At 36.4% G+C, this 25,764-nt stretch overlaps 1 protein-coding gene across 7 annotated transcripts in view; it reads left to right on the forward strand.

The window, feature by feature from the left end:
• The window catches only part of LOC106883929 (uncharacterized), a 284,619-nt gene that overhangs the window by 121,149 nt on the left and 137,706 nt on the right, over positions 1-25,764 (forward strand). For all 7 annotated transcript variants that reach the window (XR_016243622.1, XR_016243623.1, XM_089359712.1 and 4 more), the window contains one exon: positions 9,746-9,849. Coding sequence is in view for 5 of the 7 variants with exons in the window: in XM_089359712.1 (XP_089215838.1) it covers positions 9,746-9,849 (104 nt within the window). In the remaining 2 variants the exon portion in view is untranslated. The remainder of the gene's footprint in view (positions 1-9,745; positions 9,850-25,764) is intronic.

The following is a 25,764-nucleotide window of genomic DNA, read 5'->3' on the forward strand; positions in this document are numbered from 1 at the left end:
CTCCCTCTCTCTTTCCTTCATATCTCCTTCTCTCTTTCCCTATTCCCCCCTCTGTGTTTCTTTTCTACCTCCCCCTATCTGTCACTTCCCCGCTATCCTCTACTCCCCTTCTGGGCTTAAAAAACGAAGATGGCACCAAAGTGGGAGAAGAAAGAATTAAATCTTCTGTTGCGAGCATGGATAATTGCTAGTGGCGATCCGCCGAACAACATCATCACTACTGCACTGAAGAGCAATGGCTTTCACATAACCACTGATCAGATAGAGCGGAAGAAGAATGAATTCCTCCGATCCTATACACTCATCAGACCACACATCGACACCCTGGATGTCATAATCGAAAACTATTGTGGAAAGGCTGATAAGGATGGAGAAGATGAAAAGGAAAAAACACCCGGAAGTCTCTTTGATCCAGTGGCTCCTCAAAAGAATGGATCACCCACTCCTGTGAACGTCCATGCAGAAAAGGATAGTGGAGCCAAGGAAGCAGCAACTAGAAGCCCCTCTGTGCCGGTGGTCCAACAAAGGAAAGGAGCCCTCACCCCACTGGATAACCAGAGCAAAACAGTACCCACCACAAGAAAAGGAAGAACGGAACACAAGCATAAAGAAGGAAAATGTAAAAATGAAACAACTAAAACCGAAACCCCAATCCACCAAACAAAAAGTAGAAAACCCCAAGGAGGATCCAATGCCATCCAAGACCCTACAGGAAAGAAGAAATTTGGAAGGCACTCAAGAACCTGCAAATTTTACCTGCAAGGCAAATGTTGGCATAGGGAAGACGGCAAAAACTGCCGGTTTGCCCACCCGACACCCCACCAAAACTACAAAGGCCTTAATGATAAAAACTTCCTTGAGGAAAGACGACAAATGTCTCCAAGGAAAAATTTCACCAAAGAAGTGCGCTCTTCAGAGATTATACGCAACGCAGCAGCTGAGCAAGAGTCTTTTCTATACATGGTGCAAAAGATTGTGCTGCAGCTGAACTGGCTACACCAAGCACAAACAAGGAACCTTGCCCACCACTGCGCAAGACCACCACAGTCAACAGACATGGGATGGCCTCCCCTAACGCCTGCACAGGCATCACGCCAATATTTTTACTAAATATTGGGGGCCTGTTGTATTATAATAACAAAAGCAAAATTTCTTTCCTGAGAGACCTTGCTGCATGCAATCAAGCCCTATGCATAGCACTCGTGGAAACTCACCTCAGCCCTGATATAGAGGATGCAGAAGTACACATACCAAAATATGTCATACTGCGAACAGACAGAAGGGAAAGGAGCTATAGTGGAGTTGCTGTATACATCCGTGACGACCTCAAGCCCCAGGTCTTACTGTCATACTCAAATTCGGTATGTGACACCCTAATTGTATACATAAGACAACAAAATATAGTCATATGCAATACATATCGCCCACCGGATGCTCTAAACCACATAGGCAAATCTGAAGATTGCTTCACTAGAATTAAAGAAATCCTCATGAAACTGGAACACCACGTGACCATATTTCTTATGAGTGATTTCAACTTCCCAAACGTCAAATGGCCCGAAGGTCTCATATTCTCAAGAATGACTCATAGCAAGCAAGCACAGGTGGAGTCCCTGCTCAACCTCACCAATGCCCTATTCATGGAGCAAGCTGTTCTCAGGCCAACTAGAGCAAATAACATTCTGGATCTCTGCTTCACGAACAATATGGACATCATTCATGATGTGAAAGTGACGCCGACATTAGTCTCGGAGCACAACATAATAGAGTTGTCTGTTTGGGCCGAAAGTAACCACAGACATATAGCCTAAAGGAAGCACTCGAAATCTCTCCAATCTGAACTTCCACAAAGCAGACTGGAAATCGATCCAGAAAGAGATCCACAGAGAGGATTGGCCAAAGTGTCTCTCCACACCAGACATTGATATGAAGCTAAAATGTTTCATGTCTATTGTGCAAGCCATATGCCAGAAATATGTCCCAGAGCACAAGGCCAAAACAGATAGGAACAAGATTCCAAGGGAGAAGAAGATCCTCATGAGACGACGCACAAAAGTTGCAAATCGACTCAACCAGCATCCCAAAAGTAGCGAAAGGTCCCGCCTAAAATCGATACTGATGGAGATTGAAAAAAGGCTGCAACACTCCTATGTGAGGGAGAGAGCAGACAAAGAAGCCTGGGTTAGAAAAAACATTAAGTCAAACCCAAAGGCCTTCTTTCATTACGCGAAAGAAACAGCCTCAGTACGCTGCAAGATTGGACCCCTCTTCGAAAAGGATGGCTCCCTCACAGACAGTCCAACTAGGATCAGTGAGGTACTGAATGAGCAGTTCAAAAGTGTCTTCACAGACAAGTGAACGAACCAATGGACTTCTTTGCTACCTCCCCTATAATCAGAGAGGCAGTTACGATAGAATACATCAACATTAGTGAAGAAGATGTACTACTAGCTATAGATGAAGTGGACACAAACTCAACTGCTGGTCCTGATAGTTTCCCAGTAATCCTCCTTAAATCGATTAAGCATGCCCTGGCAAAACCCCTCCAGATCTTCTTCCAGAGCTTTCTCGCAAATGGCAGACTGCCAGGCAAGCTGAAGGAGGGAATAATATGCCCAATCCATAAAGGGGGAAGCAGAGCAGATGCCAAAAACTATAGGCCTATCTCTCTGACTTCACACATCAGCAAAGTCATGGAAAGGATAGTCAGAGGAAAACTTATCGCATTCCTTGAAGAAAATAACTTGCTGAGTGAAACCCAACATGGCTTTCGACCAGGTAGGAGCTGCCTGACCCAGCTCTTACAATATTATGACTGGGTGTTGAGGCAGTTACTCAACAACTCAAATGTGAACGTAATATACCTTGATTTTGCAAAAGCTTTTGACAAAGTGGATCATGGTGTGATATGCCACAAACTGCGTGATCTTGGCATAGCTGGAAAACTTGGAGAGTGGTTACATGATTTTCTGAAAGATAGAAGTCAGGCAGTAATGGCTAATACAAATAGTGAGCGGTGTTCCACAGGGCACTGTCTTGGGACCATTGCTTTTTGTAGTCGCCCTCTCAGATATGGCATCAAGCGTCCGGATAGCCACCCTTGCAAGCTACGCAGACGATACGAAAGTCTCGCAGAAAATACAGAACTCCAGTGATGTTGCACATCTGCTGCAGGAGTTGGACTCAGTTTACAGATGGGCTGAGGATAATAATATGCAGTTTAATGCTGAAAAATCCCAAGCCCTGCGCTACCAACATCCGAAACTGAATATGAAACTTACAGAATACACTGGTCTTCAGGGAATTTCAATCCCAGAGCCTAAATTAGTGAGAGACCTGAGTATCGACATGAGTGATGATACCTCTTTCCAAGTACACATTACCAGGATGGCGACAAAGTGTAGACGAATGGCTGGATGGATCCTGGGAACATTCAGAACCAGAGATAAGGAAACCATGATGGTCCTCTGGAAGACATTTGTCCTCAGCCGCCTGGATTACTGCTCACAGCTATGGTCACTCACCAGTGTGAAATTAACAGCAGACCTTGAGGCAATCCAGAGAAGATTCACAAAGAAGATTGTCTCTTTGCAACTGCTCAGCTACTGGGAAAGGCTGAAACAGCTAAGAATCTACTCCCTGGAGAGAAGGCGGTAGAGGTATGCAGTAATATACATCTGGAAGATCCTGGAAGGAATTGTGCCAAATTTTGGCACTGAAAGCTACACCAATGCCAGAACGGGACGACACTGCATAGTGCCAAAAATCCCAGCAATGCCATCGCGCTTCAGGACCAGTTACTGCAAAAGTTTGGGTTTCAGGGGCCCACAGCTTTTTAATACTCTCCCAAAAAGCCTGAGGAACCTGCACAAAGTAGATGTAGAGGTTTTTAAATCAAAGCTGGACCTCTTCCTGTCGAGAGTCCCAGATGAACCTACCTCATGGCAAGAGGTGCAAATAAGAGTAGCTACATCAAACTCCATTCTTCACCAAGTGCCACATATTGGAAGAGGCTCTCAGAAATAAAAGCGTAGCAAAACGGCGGTGCATCAACATGGCCGCAACTTTCAGCTGAAACTATAGGAAAAAAAATATACATATATATATTGAGAAAAAAGTTGTCAGAATTTTGGAAAAAAAAACTTTTTATTTTTTTTCCTTATTATTAGCACTTTCGTTTCTTTCTTGAACATGTCAAATAAAATTTTGTTCATTTATATAAAACAGATGGCTTTTCTGGGGAAAACCCCCCAAAAACATTTGTTTTATATAAATGAACAAGTTGTTTGTACATTCACAAAATTTTATTTGACAAGGTCGAGAAAGCATTGAAAATGCCAATAATGAATGTCAAACATTAAGGTAAGGCAAATATCTCAAATCATATACAATATTATTATAGGAAGAAATTCAATATCTTACAGCTGTTACTGAGATATCCCCAAGTATGGTATATTCCATCATCAGAGACAAATAGGGGAAACAATATGGAAAATGAGAATGTATATATCCATAAGATGACAACATAGAGGAAGGAAGTAAAAGAATGAGGAGATGGAGAAAGAGAAGAAAAAAAGAAACATAAAAGTTCATAGTTCAACTTTCTGAAGTTATAGAAACCAGACCATGAATCCTTAGGTGCAATCCTGCATAATGAATTAAGCTCATGGATCTATGAAAGATTGCACCTAAGGACTCGTGGTCTGATTTCTATAACTTCGGAAAGTCGAATTATGAACTTTTATGCTTCTTGTCTCTTCTCTCTTTCCATCTCCTCATTCATTTACTCCTTTCCTCTATGTTGTCATCTTATGGATGTATACATTCCCATTTTCCATATTGTTTCCCCTATTTGTCTCTGGTGATGGAATATCCCGTATTTGGGAATATCCCAGAAACAGCTGTAAGATTTTGAATTTCTTCCTATAATTCCAGCTTGGCTGCAGTCTAATGACTGAAACAAATAAAAGATAAAAGTTATATATATATATATATATGTATATATATATAAACATGTAATGTAAACAGTTATACATTACACAGAAAAGTGAGACAAGTGTAACAAACAAGCAAGCAAAATTACTAGTCTAGGCTGTCTTCCAGAACATTCCTTTCAAAATGGAATGCTAGCATCAAACAGAATAAGTAGTTTCCTAGTTTCCATGCATCATGATTTCGTCTTCTTGCCATTTGTTGAAGACATTCAAAGACTCATAAGAATTACTCTTCTTCAAAATTATAAAAAAAATGTAATAAAATACTGATAACTTATTCTTTCAAGGAAAGTTACCGGAAGATTCTGAAGGTGCTAAGTATTATGGTATAGGGCATGTTAGTGTGTAAACTTATGCATCAGTAGATCTTTTTTTTTTATTTATAGCATAATGAATGACAGATGTGTATCATTTATGACCATGTGACAGGAGGAACTTTGCTCATCAACAATTAGTACAAGTAATTATCTAATTATCTCCATGATACTTAAACTGGAGTCATAGTGTACTTCCATGGGCAATGGGGGATAATGGTTATGATTAAATAATGGTGTAACTTTGACCAGAACTAATTTATATTATATTAAGTGGTCTTTGTACTTATCAAGGGGGTTCTTTAACCCTAGTTTCCTAGATCAGAGGAATGGTATAGCCAATAGATCTGCAGGGATTGCCAAGAGAATCAACAAATCAAAAACCTTGATGAGGTCTCACTCCATTTTGTTTGATGAAGGGATTGATGAAGGGCTGTTGACTCCATGTTGAGTTCATCCACCCTTGTAGATAGGTATGGTTTATTTATCTGGTCATGATACCACCACCACCAGCATCATCATCATCATGCCAGTTTAGTCACAAATGGATCAACCATAAAGCAGGTAGTGCTCATCCACAAGGTTACCAGCAACAGACCATTTTTGATCCAACCTGACAACAGCACAATATACTCCATCAAACAAGGAATGAATAAAACCATTCTTTTAAACAGCTTTCAACTGAATTCCAATTCGTTTTAAGTTCCAGTAAATAAGAATTTTGTATCTGCACAGGAAGAATTCAAAAGCATGAATAAATCACAGATCAAAAGGGAAACAAAAGTGTGTATTAAAGTGGGGAAGGAAGTATCCAATATTATGGAGCAGGGGCTATCTTAGTTACAGTAAAAGAGAGAGAGAGAGGGAGAGATGTGGAGTGGTTGTTATTTCTAAGCCCAATTCAGTCCTAACTGAGCAAGCCAACAATCAAAGGATTTTCAGCCATGACCATCTTGTATTTCTTATATATCAACAAGTACATTGTTCAAAGTATCATTCTTTTCATAACAAAGTGTGATTTGAGGAAAATTTGGTTGCCATCTCTACCAGATCAACCAAACACCAAGACGATCCCTGAGAAGATTTATCTAACAGTCAGATGGCCTTTTTTTTATATGTAAGATGAGCCATCCCAGAGTAGATCTGTAGTGAATCAACAACTAATAAAAGAAATAGATCTTTCTAGTTGTAAAGATGAAACCAAATATTTAAATAATTGTTGCCAACTATTAGTTAAATATATGTATAGTCACTATAAACAACCATAATTGAGGGTATAGGTAAAATACAGATGATCAATTCAACAACACTTCATACATGGATCTGACTAGCAAAGAGTTCAAATATCAGTATAAAGGTTAGATTTTTTTTTATTAACCAAAGAAGGATTAGTTACACTTCAGTTGATTATTAAAGGAGCACTCCACCAATCCAAAGAATGCATATCATATTGGAATGTTATAATCCTTACACAACCAACTTATGAAATAAAATTACAAGTGTAAGATTTTCATTGCTTATACACATACATACATACATACATACACTTGTCATTCTGGAGTTTATATATGTATATATATATATATAATAAATAAAATAAATGTGCCCTTTTAAAGCCTAGCTAGGCTCATGGGCTCGGTTTCCTGGTTTCTGTGGCGTATGTGTTCCCCAGCTGGACGGGACACCAGTCCATTGCAGCGTTACTCATTTTTGCCAGCTGAGTGGACTGGAGCAACGTGAAATGAAGTGTTTTGCTCAAGAACACACCGCGTCGCCCGGTCCAGGAATTGAAACCACAATCTTACGATCGTGATGCTGACACCCTAACCACTAAGCCACGTGCCTCCACATTATATATATATATATATATATATATATATATATATATATATATATATATATATATATATATATATATATATATATATATATATATATATATATATATATATATATATATATATATATATATATATATATATATATATATATATATATATATATATATATATATATATATATATATATATATATATATATATATATATATATATATATATATATATATATATATATATATATATATATATATATATATATATATATATATATATATATATATATATATATATATATATATATATATATATATATATATATATATATATATATATATATATATATATATATATATATATATATATATATATATATATATATATATATATATATATATATATATATATATATATATATATATATATATATATATATATATATATATATATATATATATATATATATATATATATATATATATATATATATATATATATATATATATATATATATATATATATATATATATATATATATATATATATATATATATATATATATATATATATATATATATATATATATATATATATATATATATATATATATATATATATATATATATATATATATATATATATATATATATATTCCCCACTCATGTTACTACAATAACAGAGGCATAACTAGCCGGTATACGGCACTTATTCGGTATTGCCTGTATCTTTAGGGTTTGGTTGACTCCAATACCCTTCATAACCTTTATATATATATATATATTATACATATACATATATATATATATATATATATATACATATATATACATATATATATATATATATATATATATATATATATATATATATATATATATATATGTATATATATGTATATATATGTATATATGTATATATATGTATATATATGTATATATATATATATATATGTATATATATGTATATATATATATATATATATATATATATATATGTATATGTATAATATATATATATATATAAAGGTTATGAAGGGTATTGGAGTCAACCAAACCCTAAAGATACAGGCAATACCGAATAAGTGCCGTATACCGACTAGTTATGCCTCTGTTATTGTAGTAACATGAGTGGGGAATATAACATAGGTCGTGTATTAGCGTGTGTATGTATAAAGAAAGAAAAAGATAAAGAGACCAATGGCAAAGTTTAATGTTGGAAGGGAAATATACTCCAAGTACTTTTTCTTCTTTGTTCTTTCTTCTACGCATCACTCTTACTTCTTACTATAAATCTCCTCTTATAGATGTAATAATCCATTCTTCTACTATTACCATCTCCGATGAAGGGATACGTTGGATTTTCCCTGAAACAGCTGTAAGACTTTATACAAAAAATATAATTTTAACTTTGCCATTGGTCTCTTTATCTTTTTCTTTCTTTATACATACATATATATATATATATATATATATATATATATATTGCACAACCACTTCTTCAAATAAAGAGGGTGTTGTGTGAATGTTGCTCAATACGTGTAGTGGCTGTGTCTTGTCTCGATGTTGTTAAAGGTGGCTACTTTGTCGTGTCTATTGTTAATCATTGTTTTATGTCTGTGTACAGAGGAGTAATACAGCTCTGATTTGTTTTATCAAAACACACAACAAACTAATCAGTGTAATGTATAGAAACTCTATGAAACATTATCCACCTGTTGTTGAGCAGATTAAATGCTCAACTATTTTCTTTTTGCTTTAATAGATTGTATTGGATGAATACATGATATAAGGAGATAAATCAGTTGTTGTGAAACTGATTGCTTTATCTTCTATATTTTCTCCATTCTCTAGGCGCTGAATAGCATTCTAAAGGGACTACAGGGTCAACATTACCAGCAACTTGTTTCAGTATTTAACTTAAACACTTCCTGTCACAAATATTTGCTACAGATGTAATTCGATCTGAATAAAATCAATCAAATTTTGGCTTGCAAACCTCTTTTGTCTGATGAATCCTATATTTTGAAACTTTATTGTTTATTGATTATTGACCTGTTTTGCCGTTTTACATCTACCTTACCATTTGATGGATCATAGAAAATTATACATTTGCATATCACTGGAGCAATGTCTTTTACAGCTGGTTGTCCTTTCTGCAAATTACTGACTCACTTGGAGAAGGTATAGAGAATGTCAATCAAACAAAACTAAATCACATAAAATTATGTCACCGTGACTACAGACACAAAATAATAATTGCACATCTTGATATAATTATTAGATTATTAAATCGCAATAACAAATATTTTATAATATAGCAAGATTGACATGATACAATTTCCTCCATCTTTCTTTATTCTATCTTCTCCTATTCTTTACTATTATAATCTCTTTCTCTTCCTCTCTCTCTCTCTCTATATATATATATGGTGGGGGAGTATATATATGGATCTATCTGGAGGATTATGTTCCTCTCCCTCTTTCTTTTCCTCTAAGTCTTCCTCCAGTCTTCACCTTATCTATTTCACTTCACTTCAAACTTCTATTGCAATTTTATATAATCTATTTTATGTAAATTTTATTTTTCTTCATCTATTAAGATTTATCTAGTTCTGTGAAGCCCTCTTCATTAAAAGATACTATTATTATTACTACTACGTCTATTGTTCCAAATACTACTACTACTACATCTGTAGTCACTCAGGTAAGACATTTCATGAAGTTATTCCCAGAATACCATACCTTAATATTAATAAACCAGAAGATTTTACCTCTTCCCTGTAAACATAATCTTTAATAAATATTTTATTCTTACACTAATTTACTAGAAAAATTCTAATATTAACAACTAAACAAAAGTAAATATCTAAATATCTGATACAAGATGTTGCTAATATGATTTTATAATTTTCCTGACTATTTACCTTACATTTAGCATTAATCACCACCACCACCTCCACCATTATCCTCATCATCATCATCATCATCATCATTGTTTTCCATGCAAGCATGACTCAGATGGATTGTCAGGATCCAGTCAATTTTATTTGGCATCACTGCCATCCTAGATGCATTAAAAAACCACTCACTCAAACTCTATTTTGGGCTTGAGTGGTAAGGAGCACTTAGGATTACTTGAGGTAAGCAATCCCAATATATTTCATGTGATGGATAAATCTTGGGTTTGCTTAGCTGGATTATAAATATTTTACCAAGTGGTATGTCCAAGACAGTGGAGGCGCAATGGCCCAGTGGTTAGGGCAGCGGATTCGCGGTCATAGGATCACGGTTTTGATTCCCAGACCGGGCGTTGTGTGTGTTTATTGAGCGAAAACACCTAAAGCTCCACGAGGCTTTGGCAGGGGATGGTGGCGAACCCTGCTGTACTCTTTCACCACAACTTTCTCTCACTCTTACTCCCTGTTTCTGCTGTGCCTGTAATTCAAAGGGTCAGCCTTGTCACACTGTGTCATGCTGAATATCCCCAAGAACTACGTTAAGGGTACACGTGTCTGTGGAGTGCTCAGCCACTTGCACGTTAATTTCACGAGCAGGCTGTTCTGTTGATCGGATCGACTGGAACCCTCGACGTCGTAAGTAACGGAGTGCCAACAAATGTCCAAGGCAATTACAGTGACTTTGGAGATTAATACACCTGAGTATTTTTAATTACTACAGGTAATTATGCAACATATAAATGTCTAATACACGTTTCTGCTGCATACAGACATCTCACAGTTGCATTTGCACCCAGTTATAGTCATCATTAGTCTATGCAACTTTATTCAAGGTCCAACCACTGACATGGTCTGAAGAGAAATAAGGGTATTTGGGTTTAGCTAACATTATTTTTGGTAGGTGACTATAGGTTTTGAGTGCAAAGAATGTGAGAGAAAAATCTGGAAACTTGATACATCTATAAAAATTGCTATCATATTGACCCTATAATAACCCTAGTTTGGATTCTGAATAAAGAATATTAGACCTTGAATAAGGTCAGAGTATATTTTTAACCACTAGGTGGATTAGGAATTAATGAATTTCAGATATATTGGATACAGCTACTGGTCACAAATTCAATCTGAATCTTCCTTTATATAAATCAAGTTTTATTTACATGTAGTTTTATTGTTGTATATACGTTGCAAGAATTTTTGTACATGCAGTTTTATGCATGGAGTCTACTGATTACTGCTTGATACAGGCAAACTAGAATATAACACTGACATTTACCATGTAAGCTCCTATTATAGTGCACCGGTTAAAGATTCTATCATATTTATTCAATTTAGGAAAATTCCTATATATAGGGGCAAAAAAATTAGTTGGAATGCTAGAAGCTATTTGCCAACCAAATACTGCATTATACCACATATGGCCTTACATCTTTGGCATTCACAACACCTGTTGGCTGTTTTGACCTCAGCACAAGGGTATTACTTCCACTCCCTGTGAATTAGTTTCCTTAAGGTCTTACCTCATATTTGCAATTCTAGTCATACAGAGCAGACATGTTATGAATAAGAAATGTTCAGATAAGCAACTTCATTTTCCTATCCTAGCTTTACTTCTCACCTCACTTCATATTACTAATATTATTAACAAAGCCTAATTTATTTCCATGCTATATGTTATATAGTAAAGTTAAATAATCCTAATGTTCAAATAAACAATTCCATTTTTCTTCCATAGCTTTAATTCTCAAAAATTTTATCTCACTCATTTAATGTCTAAAACCTCCCTTTTTTCCATGCTATATGTTAAATAATAACTGCATTAAGCAATACTAGTGAAAATGTGCTTTTTTTCACCTCTTCGTTTTGTTTGGATTCTCACTTTATTTTATCTTGCTCATATTATGTGTAAAACCTCACTTTTTTCCATGTTATATGTCAAATAGATGCTTTCACTTTATTTGGATATTTTATATGGCCTTACCTTTGGCATGGGGCAGCTATACTGCTTGGTCATTCACAGTATATACACCCACCCCACCCCTCTACCTATACAGGAAGTCTTTCTCCTAAAACCTCTACCACAAACCTATACAGAATGCTATCTCTTTCTCCCACCCCTATTTAGTGGGCTATCTCCTGATAAACATAGCGAGTGTGAAATGAATAAAATGATGGTGAAACAAATGCAGGTTGAAACCTATTTGAACCGGGGAAACATACATGCGAGCTTTCTTTTCAAATGCAGAATACTGTCCCCTATTCCTGTGTCTCCACCCCCACCCCCAACCCCAGCTGACACACTCAGTGTAGGCTCATTAAAAGGTAGGTTTGGTGACATTGTTGAGATACTTGAACAGAGGCATGTAGATGTGTGTTGCATCCAAGAAGTAAGATAGAGAGGAAGTTCTGCGAGGTTCCTCACAGGCAAAGAGCAGAACTATAAAATCTTCTGGGTGGTGTCAGCATACTTCTTGCTGAGAGATAGGTTGGTAAGGTAATCAAGGCAATCAGAGTATGTGATAGAATACTTAAGCTTAAACTAGTTTTGAAAAATAAAATGGCAACCTTTATCTTGGTCTATGCCCCTCAGCCAGGTCTACCTGATGAACAGAAAGACCGATTTTATGACACCCTTTTGCAGACTATGTTGGCGATAAATGACAAGTGACCTTGTCTTTATGGCTGATGCCTTCAATGAGCATGTTAAGCAACATCCAAGTGGCTTCCATGGTGTGCATGGTGGCAATAGATTTGGTTCCTATATTGATGAATGAACCAGGTTGCTGGAGTTCTGTGATGCAAATGATCTTATGATCTACAATACTAATTTCAGGAAACCTACCAGTCACCTGTTCATCTATCAATCTGGTAGACACACTAACCAGATTAATTACATTCTTGTCAGAAAACAGGAACAAAGGCTGCTTATGAGCGCCAAAACTTTTCCAGATGAAGAATATGCCTCTCAGCATAGGTTAGCTGTTAGCAACTTCAGAATCAGGGCTAAAAGGCTACCAAGAAGACAACCCATGTAGAAAAGAAAAGTCTGGAAGCTTAAGGATTCTCTGAATGGTCAGAGATTTAGAGATATGTTACTTGAAGCATTTGATGAAAAGGAGGATGATATAGTGACATATAACATGGAGGACAACTGAAGTTTCCTTCAGGACAACCTGTTGAAGGTCACTGACAAAATTTGTGGCTGGTGCAAAGTCCCTTCTCAACCTAAGGTGAAATGGCAGTGAAATTATGTAGTTGACAGGGCCATTAGAGAAAAGAAACAGGTCTGGAAGAACTGTAAGTGTGGTGGTAACAGGGAAGTGTATCAGATAGCCAGAAGGGAGGCTAGAAGACAGGTATTATTTAGCCAGAAGAAAAGCAGAAAAGAAGTTTGCCAATGTTCTGTGGTGTGAGGACCAGAGACTTGAAGTGTTTCATATTGTAAGACAGCGTGTGAGAAAAAAATCATGATATCATAGGAGAGAAATGTGTCTGCATGGTTCACTTACATTTAATGATTCTGCTAAGAAAGAGACTTGGAAATGCCACTATGAAAAGCTTCTAAATATAGAAAATGCATGGGAGAAGGTTAGTTTGCCAAATGCAGACCCAGCTGAGGGCCCAGCTATCCGATGAAGCAACTAAGGTCATGAAGACAGGAAAAGCTCCAGCCCATCAAGAATCACTGCTGAGATGCTTAAAATATCTGGTGGGGTAGGATATGGCCTAGTCAACCATATAGTTGATTAGGTTGTCCACAAGGGAGTCACACCCAACAACTGGTGTAGCAGCATTATAGTCAGCTACTATAAAGACAAAGGTGATGCCTTGGACAGAAATAATTACAGAGGCATCAAATTGCTGGACCAGATGATGAAAGTCACAGAAAGGGTCATAGTTCAATTAATTTGGAAGAGAGTTAGCGTAGATGAAATGCAGTTTGGATTTATGCAAGGTTGGAGCACAACTGATACTATATTCCTGATTATGCAACTACAGGAGAAGTATTTAACCAAAAATAAACCTCTGCACATGTCTTTGACACTCACCTGCTCCCTTATCTGGTGGTCAATGCAGAAGCTAGGGATAGATGAGTGGTTAGTGAGAACTGCACAGGCTATGTACAGGGATGTTGCCAGTAAGGTGAAGGTTGGCAACAAGTATAGCAATGAATTCACTGCACAGCACAAGTAGAAGTTCACCAAGGTTCGGTTCTCAGTCCTGTCTTGCTTATTTTAGTCCTCCAGGCCTTAACAGAGATGAATTCAAGATCAGCTACCCCTGAGAGCTCCTCTATGTTGATGACCTAGTGGTAGGTCATTAACATAGTTACCTATCGATAACTGAATCACTAACTTATAGAAGAAATTTCAGGTATGGTAGCAAGGCTTGGAATCTAAGGCCCTTAGAGTTAATTTAGCAAAGACTGAAGTCCTAGTAATTAGGAAAACAGACAAATCACAAGTCCCTTCAGGGAGATGGCACTGTTTGATAAGCAAGATGGGTATTGGTGGAAATTCCATACACTGTACTCAGTACAAGCTTTGGACACATTAGAGGTGTAGCAGTATCACAGGAAGGTTGACAGAGAAAATATACTTTGTGTGTGGCAAATGAGTACAACAAGCACTAAAAATGTGCAGACAACAGACTCCCTCAAATGCTTGGTGTGGTGGGAACCATTAGAACTAATAGATAGCTTCTGCCACCTTGGAGACAAAGTGAGTAGTGGAGGAGGAAGTTCTGAAAGTGTAGTTGCTAGAATAACAATGCGCTGGGCAAAGTTCAGAGAGCTTCTACTTTTATTGGTAACTAAAGGAGTGAAAGACAGACTATGTGATGCCTGTGTACATACAGCGAATTTACATGACAGTGAAACTTGGGCTTTGATTACAGAGGGCTTGCAAAAGCTTAAAAGAAATTAAGCTAGCATGCTCCACTGGATGGGTAATATCAGTGTGTGCCCATGACAAAGTGTAAACGATTTAAGAGGAAAACCAGTTTGGTCATGTGATGTGTATGGATGAAGGCAGCTGCATAAAGAAGTGGCATGCTCTAATTGTGGAAGGAACCTTTGGAAGAGATAGACTCAGAAAGATGTGAAATGAAGTGGTGAGAAAAGATCTGTGAATGCTGGACCTTACTGAGGAAATGACAAAGAACTGGGAGTTATGGCGATTTGCTGTACTTGAAAAGATGTGTCAAGCAAAGTAAAATCTCTGTCATCCATATATACAGGCATATCCTTTCAGGTGCTGGTGTCACATAAAATGCACTCATGCCAGTGCCACATAAAAAGCACCCAGCACACTCTGTAAAGTGGTTGACATTAAGAAGGGCATTCAGCCATAAAAACCCTGGGTTGATAAATTAAGTGCTAGTGAAACATTGTGGTCGATGTAATCCCCTCCCCAAAAATGGCAAAATTTGAAATCATTATTAGACATGGTATATTCCCTTTTTTAGGAGGTTGTATTATTTTTGATGCCTGTCCTAGAATCGATTAGGTTATTAGTTTTACTTGTGGGCTTAACTGCATTTTCTTTTATCACATTTACCAATATTATAATTGCTTATATTACAGATCTAGTCCAATATGGGATTATTTCCCCTATTGCTACTCTGGGTACTGTCTGTTGATTTCACTTTACATCAATGATGGTGGGGGCAGTTATTAGCACTATTTTCAGTGTCCATAACCACTAGATTCCAAGTTCCATTCCTATTTGCATACTTCTTCACTTCATTCACAGTACTATATAGTAACCTATCCCTATAACCTACTTCTGCTAGTGCATTATTCTCCATTTTTCTAAAGATCTCCTCATAGAGATGTGGGTTGAAATGTTATTGACTATATATTCAGTGATATTTTGGGGGTGATTATTGTTAAAATTGATATACTTCAGGTTGTCATTGGGTTTGTAGTATGGTTGATATTGATCCATACTCAAATTCATAGTAACATCCAAGAAGTTAACTTTAATGTGTTCTTCTTTGGGGGAGAAGATCAGCCTACACCCTTGAAAAAACTAAATAACTTTTGCCTGTATTTTACTTATTAAACACTGTTAGATTTATGTAATGGGAATAGAGTGTTGCCCCAATATAATCCTCTGCCCATTAGCAGAAATTCCCTACTTATACAGAATAAGATATATATTCCTACCAGGTTGGTTACCTGAACAGAATCAATAGATCCCATGGTAATGTCAAGTATATCTGGTCAGTCATTTCTCACCCAGTACTTTCCATCAAATTCAATAATAGATTTTATTCCTGTTAAGATAATATCCACTTCTTTCTTGGATACATTAGAACTTTTCATTGCAGATATCAGTGACTTGTTGAAGAGGATGGGGTTAATAGAAGCGTAATAGTTAGAAATATCTAACTGAATGAATTTAGTCTGCTTTTTATCACTAATATTGGTGAACCAATCTACTATTTCATAAGAGCTATACCATAAGTTAAGTTTTATAGTATTCCCTAGTGTGGGTATGTACTTATTAATGATATGCTTACTAATTTTGTAAATCAAAACCTGATTTATATAAAGAAAGATTTGGATTAACCTCACAAATATATTCTACATATCTCATATTTTTTAAAATTTTATCTGAATCAGTGACCATTAATTGTACACAATATATCTGAAATTCATTAATTCCTAATCTGCCTAGCGGTTAAAAATATACCCTGATATGTCAGTGGTTGGACTTTGGATAAAGTTGCATAGACAAATAACCAATTGAATGTAACTGGGAGCAAGTGCAATTGTGAAATGTCTATGCATCAGAAATGTGCATCAGACACATTTGAGTCAAATATGGTGTATAATTGACTGCAGTAATAAATGATATTCAGATGTATTAACCTCCAAAGTCACTTTAATTGTCTTGGATATATATATATATGTTTATGTGAATGTGTGATGCAATGTGTGTGTGCGTGTGCATGTGTGTGTGTGTGTGTGTGTGTGTGTGTGTGTGTGTGTGTGTGTGTGTGTGTTAGAAGAAAAGAGTGACTTCACACAATTATTGGAGAAATTTATGCAGACTATATTTACCTTGAACATTTTAACGATAATGTTTGCCAGATAAACATGACCGGGCATGGAATTTCTGTGGACTTCAGCTGTGAAATTCTAGATAAAGTGTTTAGAGCAGGATGTAGGATGTAAGACGCAATATGGTGTTTGATGGGTAGGGTAGGTTTTTGGAGAGAATAAGTAGACTGCTAGTTGAGAGAAGCAGCATTGAATATTCTTTGCAGCAAATGTCCTGATTCTAAAAATAAGACCAGCACAGGTGTAGGTGGAGGATGCATATGACTGAAGGGGCCAAATAGGTCATAACAGTGGATTAGCCCCAACAACTTTCTTTCTTTCAGCAAAACATACCAAATTTAATCATCATTTATCTCCGGTTGTTTTCTGTATATGCATAGCTTGGATAGGTCCTCCATACACCAACTTTTCTCTTGTCATGACCACTCAACATTACTTCCATGAATAAATTTCAATATCGTGAGACCCACTAACACAACCTCTGTCTATGTCTTCCTTGGTCTTCTATTTCTAAAATTTTCTTCCACTTAGATTTCTGACCATGTCTCTCTCAGTTCACATTCGCAAAGATGTTAACTTATAAGTTGCTTTGTTGCTATTGAGAAGAATTTGCAATGTTCTTCTATTTTATGTGCATGCATGCATGCATATGTGTGTGTGTGTGTATGTGTGTGTGTGTGTGTGTGTGTGTGTGCGTGTGCACGTGTGTGTGTGTGAGTGTAAATGTAAGATCCAAGGATCAAGGTGTAGAATGTTAGTAAGCTTAAAGTTTCTGTGAAATTACATTTATAGCTGTTGTTGTTACACTTACAACTAGATGAAGGAAACTTGAATATTAAACATTATTATGGCTATTAATCCTGTTATCTAACTTATATTTGAATAAGGGGAACCCTATAAAACTTTGACATAGAATTCATGTTTCTCTGGTCGCTTCTCTTTCTCAGCGCAATACGACTTTGTATATACAGACAAAAGTATATATATGTTTATACATACAATGTTCACTTATATATATATATATATATGTATATATATATATATATAAAAGGACACAGGCACAGGCATGGCTGTGTGGTAAGAAACTTATTTTCTAACCACATGATTCTAGGTTCAGTCCCACTGCATAGCACCTTAGGCAAGTGTCTTCTACTATAGCCTCAGGCTGACCAAAGCCTTGTGAGTGGATTATATATACATATATATATATATGTATATATGTTCATGTGTGCATCTTTGTGTCTGTTTGTCCTCCACCATTGCTGTTAATTTTAACAGCTCAGCAAAAGAGACTGATACAATAAATACTAGGCTTACAAAGAACACATCCTGAAGTCAATTTCTTTGACTAAAAAAAGACCTTTAATGCAGTGCTCCAATATGGCCACAGTCAAATTACTGAAACAAGTAAAAGAATAAAAGAACATATAGTTATGCAAATCATTGATGTCCCAGAAGTCTACACACATATACACATGAGGCTAATTCAGTCAGGGTTTCAGTTTGAACTTCTTGAGAATCATATTTGGTGGGGAAATATAGAAAAGGGACCTGTCAGTGAGGTTTAGCATTGGAACAGAAGAAATGATTAGAATGTTTTATACAAATAACTTCTGTTCCAATACACATATGCATATACACATACATGTGCGCATGAACACACACATGCACACACATACACACATGTGTGTACACATACATACGTACATACATACATGTATGTATACATACATACGTACATACATACATACATACATACATGCATACATAACCCATAATGAGGTAGAGGCCATTACCACTCACAATATGAAAGGGTATTGATGGAATGTCCCAATAAAAACCTCAATAAAGTGCAGACATAATAGACCGGATATAGTAATCTGGGACAGAGAAGAGAAACTCTGTACAGTAGTAGAAATCAGCTGCCCTGCGGATGTCAACATCCCACTAAAGATTAGAGAAAAAGAGAACAACTACGCTGAGCTACTGAGAAATTTACAGATACTCCACCCAGACTACAAGTTCAGATTCATACCCGTGATTGTTGGGGCATTGGGATATGTAACGAACTCCCTCAACAAAAACCTGGAAAAATTAGGGTTTTCAAAACCTGAAAGAAAAAGGCTGATTCAAGCCATCAATGGAACTGTAAAGATATGTAAAACTTTCCAAAAAATTAGCACATAAATACATATGCATGCATCTAGACATAAAAACGCATCCATAAAACAAACATACAAATCTGCGCATACACTAACACCAAATACTGCACACACACACATCTGCACAAATACCTAGATGATGTTGATAAAAGTTCCAATGAAGGAGCCTTGAATCTATGTTAGAGTCTGGCTCATTCTCTATTGACAAGAAACACAGAAATGAAACTGATTGATAACATACATACATACATACATACATACATACATACATACATACATACATACATACATACATACACATAAACATATACAGAATAGAATGGTTGGGATCTCAAACAGAATTTTTTGGTCAGTTCTTTGCCTTCAACACTAAATTTCACTTAAATTTCTCAGACTCACTATATTACCCCTGCACAAGTTAGACTTGATTCCTAGTATATGTTATCCTCAACTCATAATGCTATATAGTATGTACAAGTAAAATAAATCTATAAATTTTAGCCAACATAGTATGTACAGTTAAATTTAAACACTTGTGTCTGTATATACAAAGTCTTCATGTGTAGAAGAAGGAGAGTCAAACTAATTTGAATTCTGTGGTGAAGATTTGTAGAGTACCCCTATTTCAAATATAGGTTACTCTTGTCTCACAGTATAAGTTGCCTCAATAACACAATGTAGGTTATCCCTATGTTTCAGAAGAAGAATGCTTGAAAGGGCTATGGGCACTGCTCCTTTCAGCCAATGTAATTAATTCAAAAAATAGAATAGTTTTACAATCCATTATACAGACACAGCATTGCAAACACTGCATAGTTGACTCTGTGCTATATCCTGTATATGTACATAATACTCCAAACATTAACTCAAACACTGTACCTCAACAACTGTAATCACTCCACAAACTCTGCCCCAGATACTGCACTACAAATATTGCTTGCATACACAACAACTATAAGTTAACTCTATACATTAGTTAAGTTCAAAGAAAGATACAAAAGTAACATAGAAGAGACATTAAGTAAACATTAGATCTGTCACTTATATACAATATCACATACATACTATATAATACATATGCACTGTCACTCATAAACAAAAAGAAACACATATGCAATCACATATACACTACCATTCTGATATGCACTGTCAGATATATACAATCATTATCATCAGTTAACATCTGTTTTCCATGCTAGCATGGGTTGGACAATTTAACAGGAGCTGGTCAGCTGAAGAGCTGCCTGGGCTCCATATCTGTTTTGGCATGGTTCCTCTGGCTGGATGCCCTTCCTAACACCAACCACTTTACAGAGTGTACTGGGTGTTTTTACACAGCACTGGCATTGGTGTTTTTATGTGGGACTGGTATAGGTGCTTTTTACATGGCACCAGCTTCCACGAGCTCACAAGATTAGGAACACTCAGCTGAAGAGCTATGTGTAGAGGTGGAGATCTTCAAAGAACATCCAAGCAAATTTTTATCTGAAATATCAGATGCCCCCACATCAAACTGAAATGTGGGCACCCCAGTATGGCCTCACCCTCTCACTGAAACCAGTTTTGTTCGGCCTCATTAATACTGTGTACTTGCAGCCAGCTGAATACCTAGATGATATTTGCCTCCTCTAGTATACAGAAAAACAGCAAAAAACATTCACTGATATTATTTTAGCTGCCCAGTTGAATATAAATCTGTTGTATGTAAAAGAAGTGGTATTAAGTTAAAATAACCATCTATGCATCATTCTTAAAGTAAACACATCACTGAAAGCAACTTAACTGTGATGTTTGTATGGCAATATGTATGTGTGTGAGTGTGTACTTATATACATATATGTGTGTGTATGCATATATATATATATATATATATATATATATATATATTACAAATAAAAGGGTAAAGGAATATTAATTTATTAATAAATTAATAATTTTTACCAAGCCCTTCGGTATGTAAACACCATTATCGGTGAAGAACTTATTTAAAAGTTCTTATAAATTTATAAACATAATTAAGGGATCAGCAGCAGTTGCTTCACCACATACCGAAGTTCAGAAATAGCAGCTGAAGTGCTAAAACTCCAACAGATAACAATACTGCTATCTGTGGGAGTTTTAGCACTTTAGCTGCTATTTCTGAACTTCGGTATGTGGTGAAGCAACTGCTGCTGATCCCTTAATTATGTTTATATATATATATATATATATATATATATATATATATATATATATATATGTGCATACACACACACACACGCACACACATAGAATCAGGTACTTGGAAAGATATGCATCAGGCAGGGTTGGTTCTGACCTATGGTTGGTAAATATCAAATAGAAACCTGTGGTTGCAGCCTATGGTTGTTAAGTATCAAATATGATATTCCAGTTGTGTACACAGAGAAAACTAACTTTATGAGTATTTAGTGCCTGGGGTTGGTTCAAATCACTCGTTACTTTAAATAGTACATTGTTGGTATACTCTAGGGTGTCCAACAAGTCATAAATGCCCTTGGTGTATTATAATCAAATGAAAAATAACAGGTAATGGATAAATGTCAGCTCATTTCAGCTATTTCTTACACATTTTTTAATAGAAGAATGAGAACATTACTCCATTACAAAAAAATTTAATAGTCAGATAAAATGTAATTTTACAAACAAAAGAATATTCCAAGAATTCAGCAGTGATGTAGCTGAAGTCTATCAAGGCCAACAAGGAAATGGGAGAATGACCAACAAAGTTGGCTGTTGTGGTTAAGAATATATAGTTCATGAAAGTGTGCAATATGAGATCTAAGGTCAGTGACATGGGTGAGATAGGAGTCTGCTAGACTGGCTCTGAGGTAGGCTGGAGTGGGGTGTAGGAGATATTTTATTATAGTAGGGTTAGAGTAGTGGGTAGCAAGGAGAGGATGTAATATAAATTAAAGATAAAGAAAGAAAGAAAGAATAAAGAAAGGAAAGGTAAGGGTGAAGAAAAATAAAACATAAAAGCCAATTAGACATAGGGTCCAGGTTTAGGATTTGCTAGGGTCCGGGTTTAGGATGTCCTTTGATAATGGACAAAGGGAGGAGGGCAGAGATACATTGAATTTAGGTGTATTCAATGAATATTGGTTGAAAGGCAATCAATTAATAAGATCTAACTTTAATGGAATTGTAATGTTAAGTGTGAAGAGGAATGATGTAGGGTGTTGTTTTAGTTACGAAAACGTATATGGGTTAGTGGGGACCACTTGTAATATTTGGACATGTTTGCCTGGTGAGGGAAAAGCTGGTAGTGGTAGTAGAGTACTACTTATCATTAAGGAATTTAAAGAAGGATGGGGTTATATAATAAACCACACCTAGTATGGAGTTAGAGGAAATCAAAGAAAGCCAGCAGTATGGAAGAGCCTAATGGTTAACAATATGGAATGTTATACAGGTGGCATTGATGTTGCACAATTAGACAGAAAAATCACCATTGTGTAAATCAGGTAAAGCAACTCTGGACAATAGTCATGGGTAAGAGGTTTGGAAAGTGCGTTCTATCTAATATTTAACAAGCACAGCACGAATAACTGTATCTTGATGTAAGGATTACTTACCTAGTGGTATTGGAAAAGAACTGGCTAGGTTGTGCAGGCTGCTACTTCTAGGTTAGATATCTTTGCTATCGCTATTGCATAATACTGGGTACACCACAGATAGAATGGTTAGTTCCTTCAATATAGCATACAGTAGTATACTTGCATGGTAATGAGTTGACAATTATCCATCATATCTTATTATTCATTTGATTGTGTGTGTGAGAAGATGTTGCACAAGCCCTTACCTCTGAGTACAACATCTCATCATCATCATCATCATTTAACATCCGATGTTGGCATGGGTTAGATGGTTTGACCAGGACTGGCAAGCTGAAAAGCTGCACCAGACTCCAGTCTGATTTAGAATGGTTTCTACAGCTGGATGCCCTTCCTAACACAAACCACTCTGAGATTGTAATGAGTGCTTTTACATGCCACCAGCGCAGGTGCCTGATGTGTGACACTAGTATCTGTCACAACTACAATTTCACTAGGCTTGATGGCTCTTCTTCTCAAGCACAGCAAATCACCAAGGGTTTCGGTCATTCATCATTGTTTCTGTGAAACCAATGCTCAGAAGGTGTCTTTTACGAGCCACTGGCACAGGTGCTAGTTACACAACACCAGCATCTGTCATGTTGCCTCCACAAAGCCTAACACTCGAATAGTGTTTCTTATGTGCCACTGGGATAGGTGCCAGTTACATGACACCAACATCAGCCATGACTACAATTTCACTTGGTTTGACAGGTCTTCTCAAGCATGGCATATCACCAAAGATCTCAGTCACTAGTCATTGCCTCTGTGAGGCCCAACGTTTGAAGATCATGCATCATTACCTCATACCATTCCTTCTTGGGTCTACCTCTACCACAGGTTCCCTCCACAGTTAGCAACAGGAACTTCTTTACACAGCTGTCCTTGTTCATACACATCACATGACCATACCAGCACAGTTGTCTCTCTTGCTCCCTAATCTGATGCCTCTTATGCCCAACTTTTCTCTCAAGATGCTTACACTTTGTCATACATGCACACTGACATTGCACATTCAGCAAAGCATACTAGTTTCATTTTTTTTCAAGCCTGCACATGTCCTCAGCAGTCACAGCCCATGTTTCACTGCCATGTAGCATAGTGGTTCACACACAGGCATTATACAGTCTGCTTTTCACTCTGAGGAAGAGGCTCTTTGTTGCCAACAAAGGTAGGAGCTCTCTGAACTTTGCCCAGGCTATTCTTATTCTTGCAGCTATGCTCCCATACCTATTTCTTTACTGCCCACAAGGAGCTACACACAGAGGGGACAAACAAGGACAGACAAACGGATTAAGTCGATTATATCGACCCCAGTGCGTAACTGGTACTTAATTTATCAACCCCGAAAGGATGAAAGGCAAAGTCGACCTCGGCGGAATTTGAACTCAGAACGCAGTGGCAGACGAAATACCGCTAAGCATTTCGCCCGGAGTGCTAACGTTTCTGCCAGCTCGCCACCTTTTCCCATACCATCCACCACTGTTACTGACTTGGTCACCTAAATAATGAAAGTTATCTACTACCTCTAGCTTACCGTTTCCTGGCAGTCAATGTACATGTTTGGTGTTTATTGTACCTGTGTACCTTTCACACACAAGAACTATTTTTCCAGTTAATCTCCATCTGATATTGTTGCACCTATTATGTGTCCACAGCGGTGCATCATATGGATTTTATACTAATGCCTTTTCTACAGATTTAGCAGGATCATCTACCTGAAGGGATTTGTAATTTGTCTGCTTTCCTACTTACTAAGATTTTGGTTTCTCCTATATCAAAAACAGCTGCATGTTAATGAAAGTCGTTACACACCTCCTGTCTTTTTGCCATTCATTGATACACATGCATATAGATAGACAGACAGACAGACAGATAGATACATAAAAACCATATATATGATACCTAGGAATCATGCTTCTATACTTTAAATCAAATAGGCAAATATATGTAGGAACCCAAACTATCAATTTATAACTGATTATATCAATAGTAACTAATATAAGTTTCTATAATAAACAAATAAGTTGAAGTAGTAACTGAGTACATACCTAGGTTTACTTTATCAATAATAAGAGAGTAGAGGAATGTATTATGGATATAATGAATAGTACAAATGGTAGAGGCACACTTGTAAGCTAATATGGTCAATGATTTAACAGATAGGGTAGAATAAAGAAGCAAAGAATGTGTTATGAACATACTGAATAGGTTGAAAAGTAGTGGCTAGCTTGTAAACAGCTGTTCAGCACTATTGAAAGGATGAATAGTAACATAACCTAGTTATTCTGAAATATGCCTATTCCTTGTCCAGTAAGGTCAAGATCAACCTCTATGTGTTCGCTGTATATATATACATACATACATATACATATATATATATATATATATATATATATATATATATATATATATATATATATATATGCATATAGATAATATATATATATGCATATATATATACATATACATATATATATATATGGGAAAATTTACGAAAAAAACAGACGAAGACAGGTGGTGTAAACAACAAATATATATATATATATATATATAAACGAGGGGAAAATAGTGGATGTTATTCGAATTAACAGTACCTTGGTAGATGTAGCAATTAAGAGTATGAAGACAGGGAAAGCCTCCAGTCCATCAAGAATCACTGCTGAGATGCTTAAAATATCTGGCAGTGAAAGCTATAGTATAGTCACCCATATAGTCAACCTGGTGATACATGAAGGAGTCATACCCAATGGTGGAGGCGCAATGGCCCAGTGGTTAGGGCAGCGGACTCGCGGTTTCGATTCCCAGACCGGGCAT

The sequence above is a fragment of the Octopus bimaculoides genome, chromosome 11 (assembly GCF_046866305.1).
Source record: "Octopus bimaculoides isolate indiv1 chromosome 11, ASM4686630v1, whole genome shotgun sequence".
Classification (NCBI taxonomy): domain Eukaryota; kingdom Metazoa; phylum Mollusca; class Cephalopoda; order Octopoda; family Octopodidae; genus Octopus; species Octopus bimaculoides.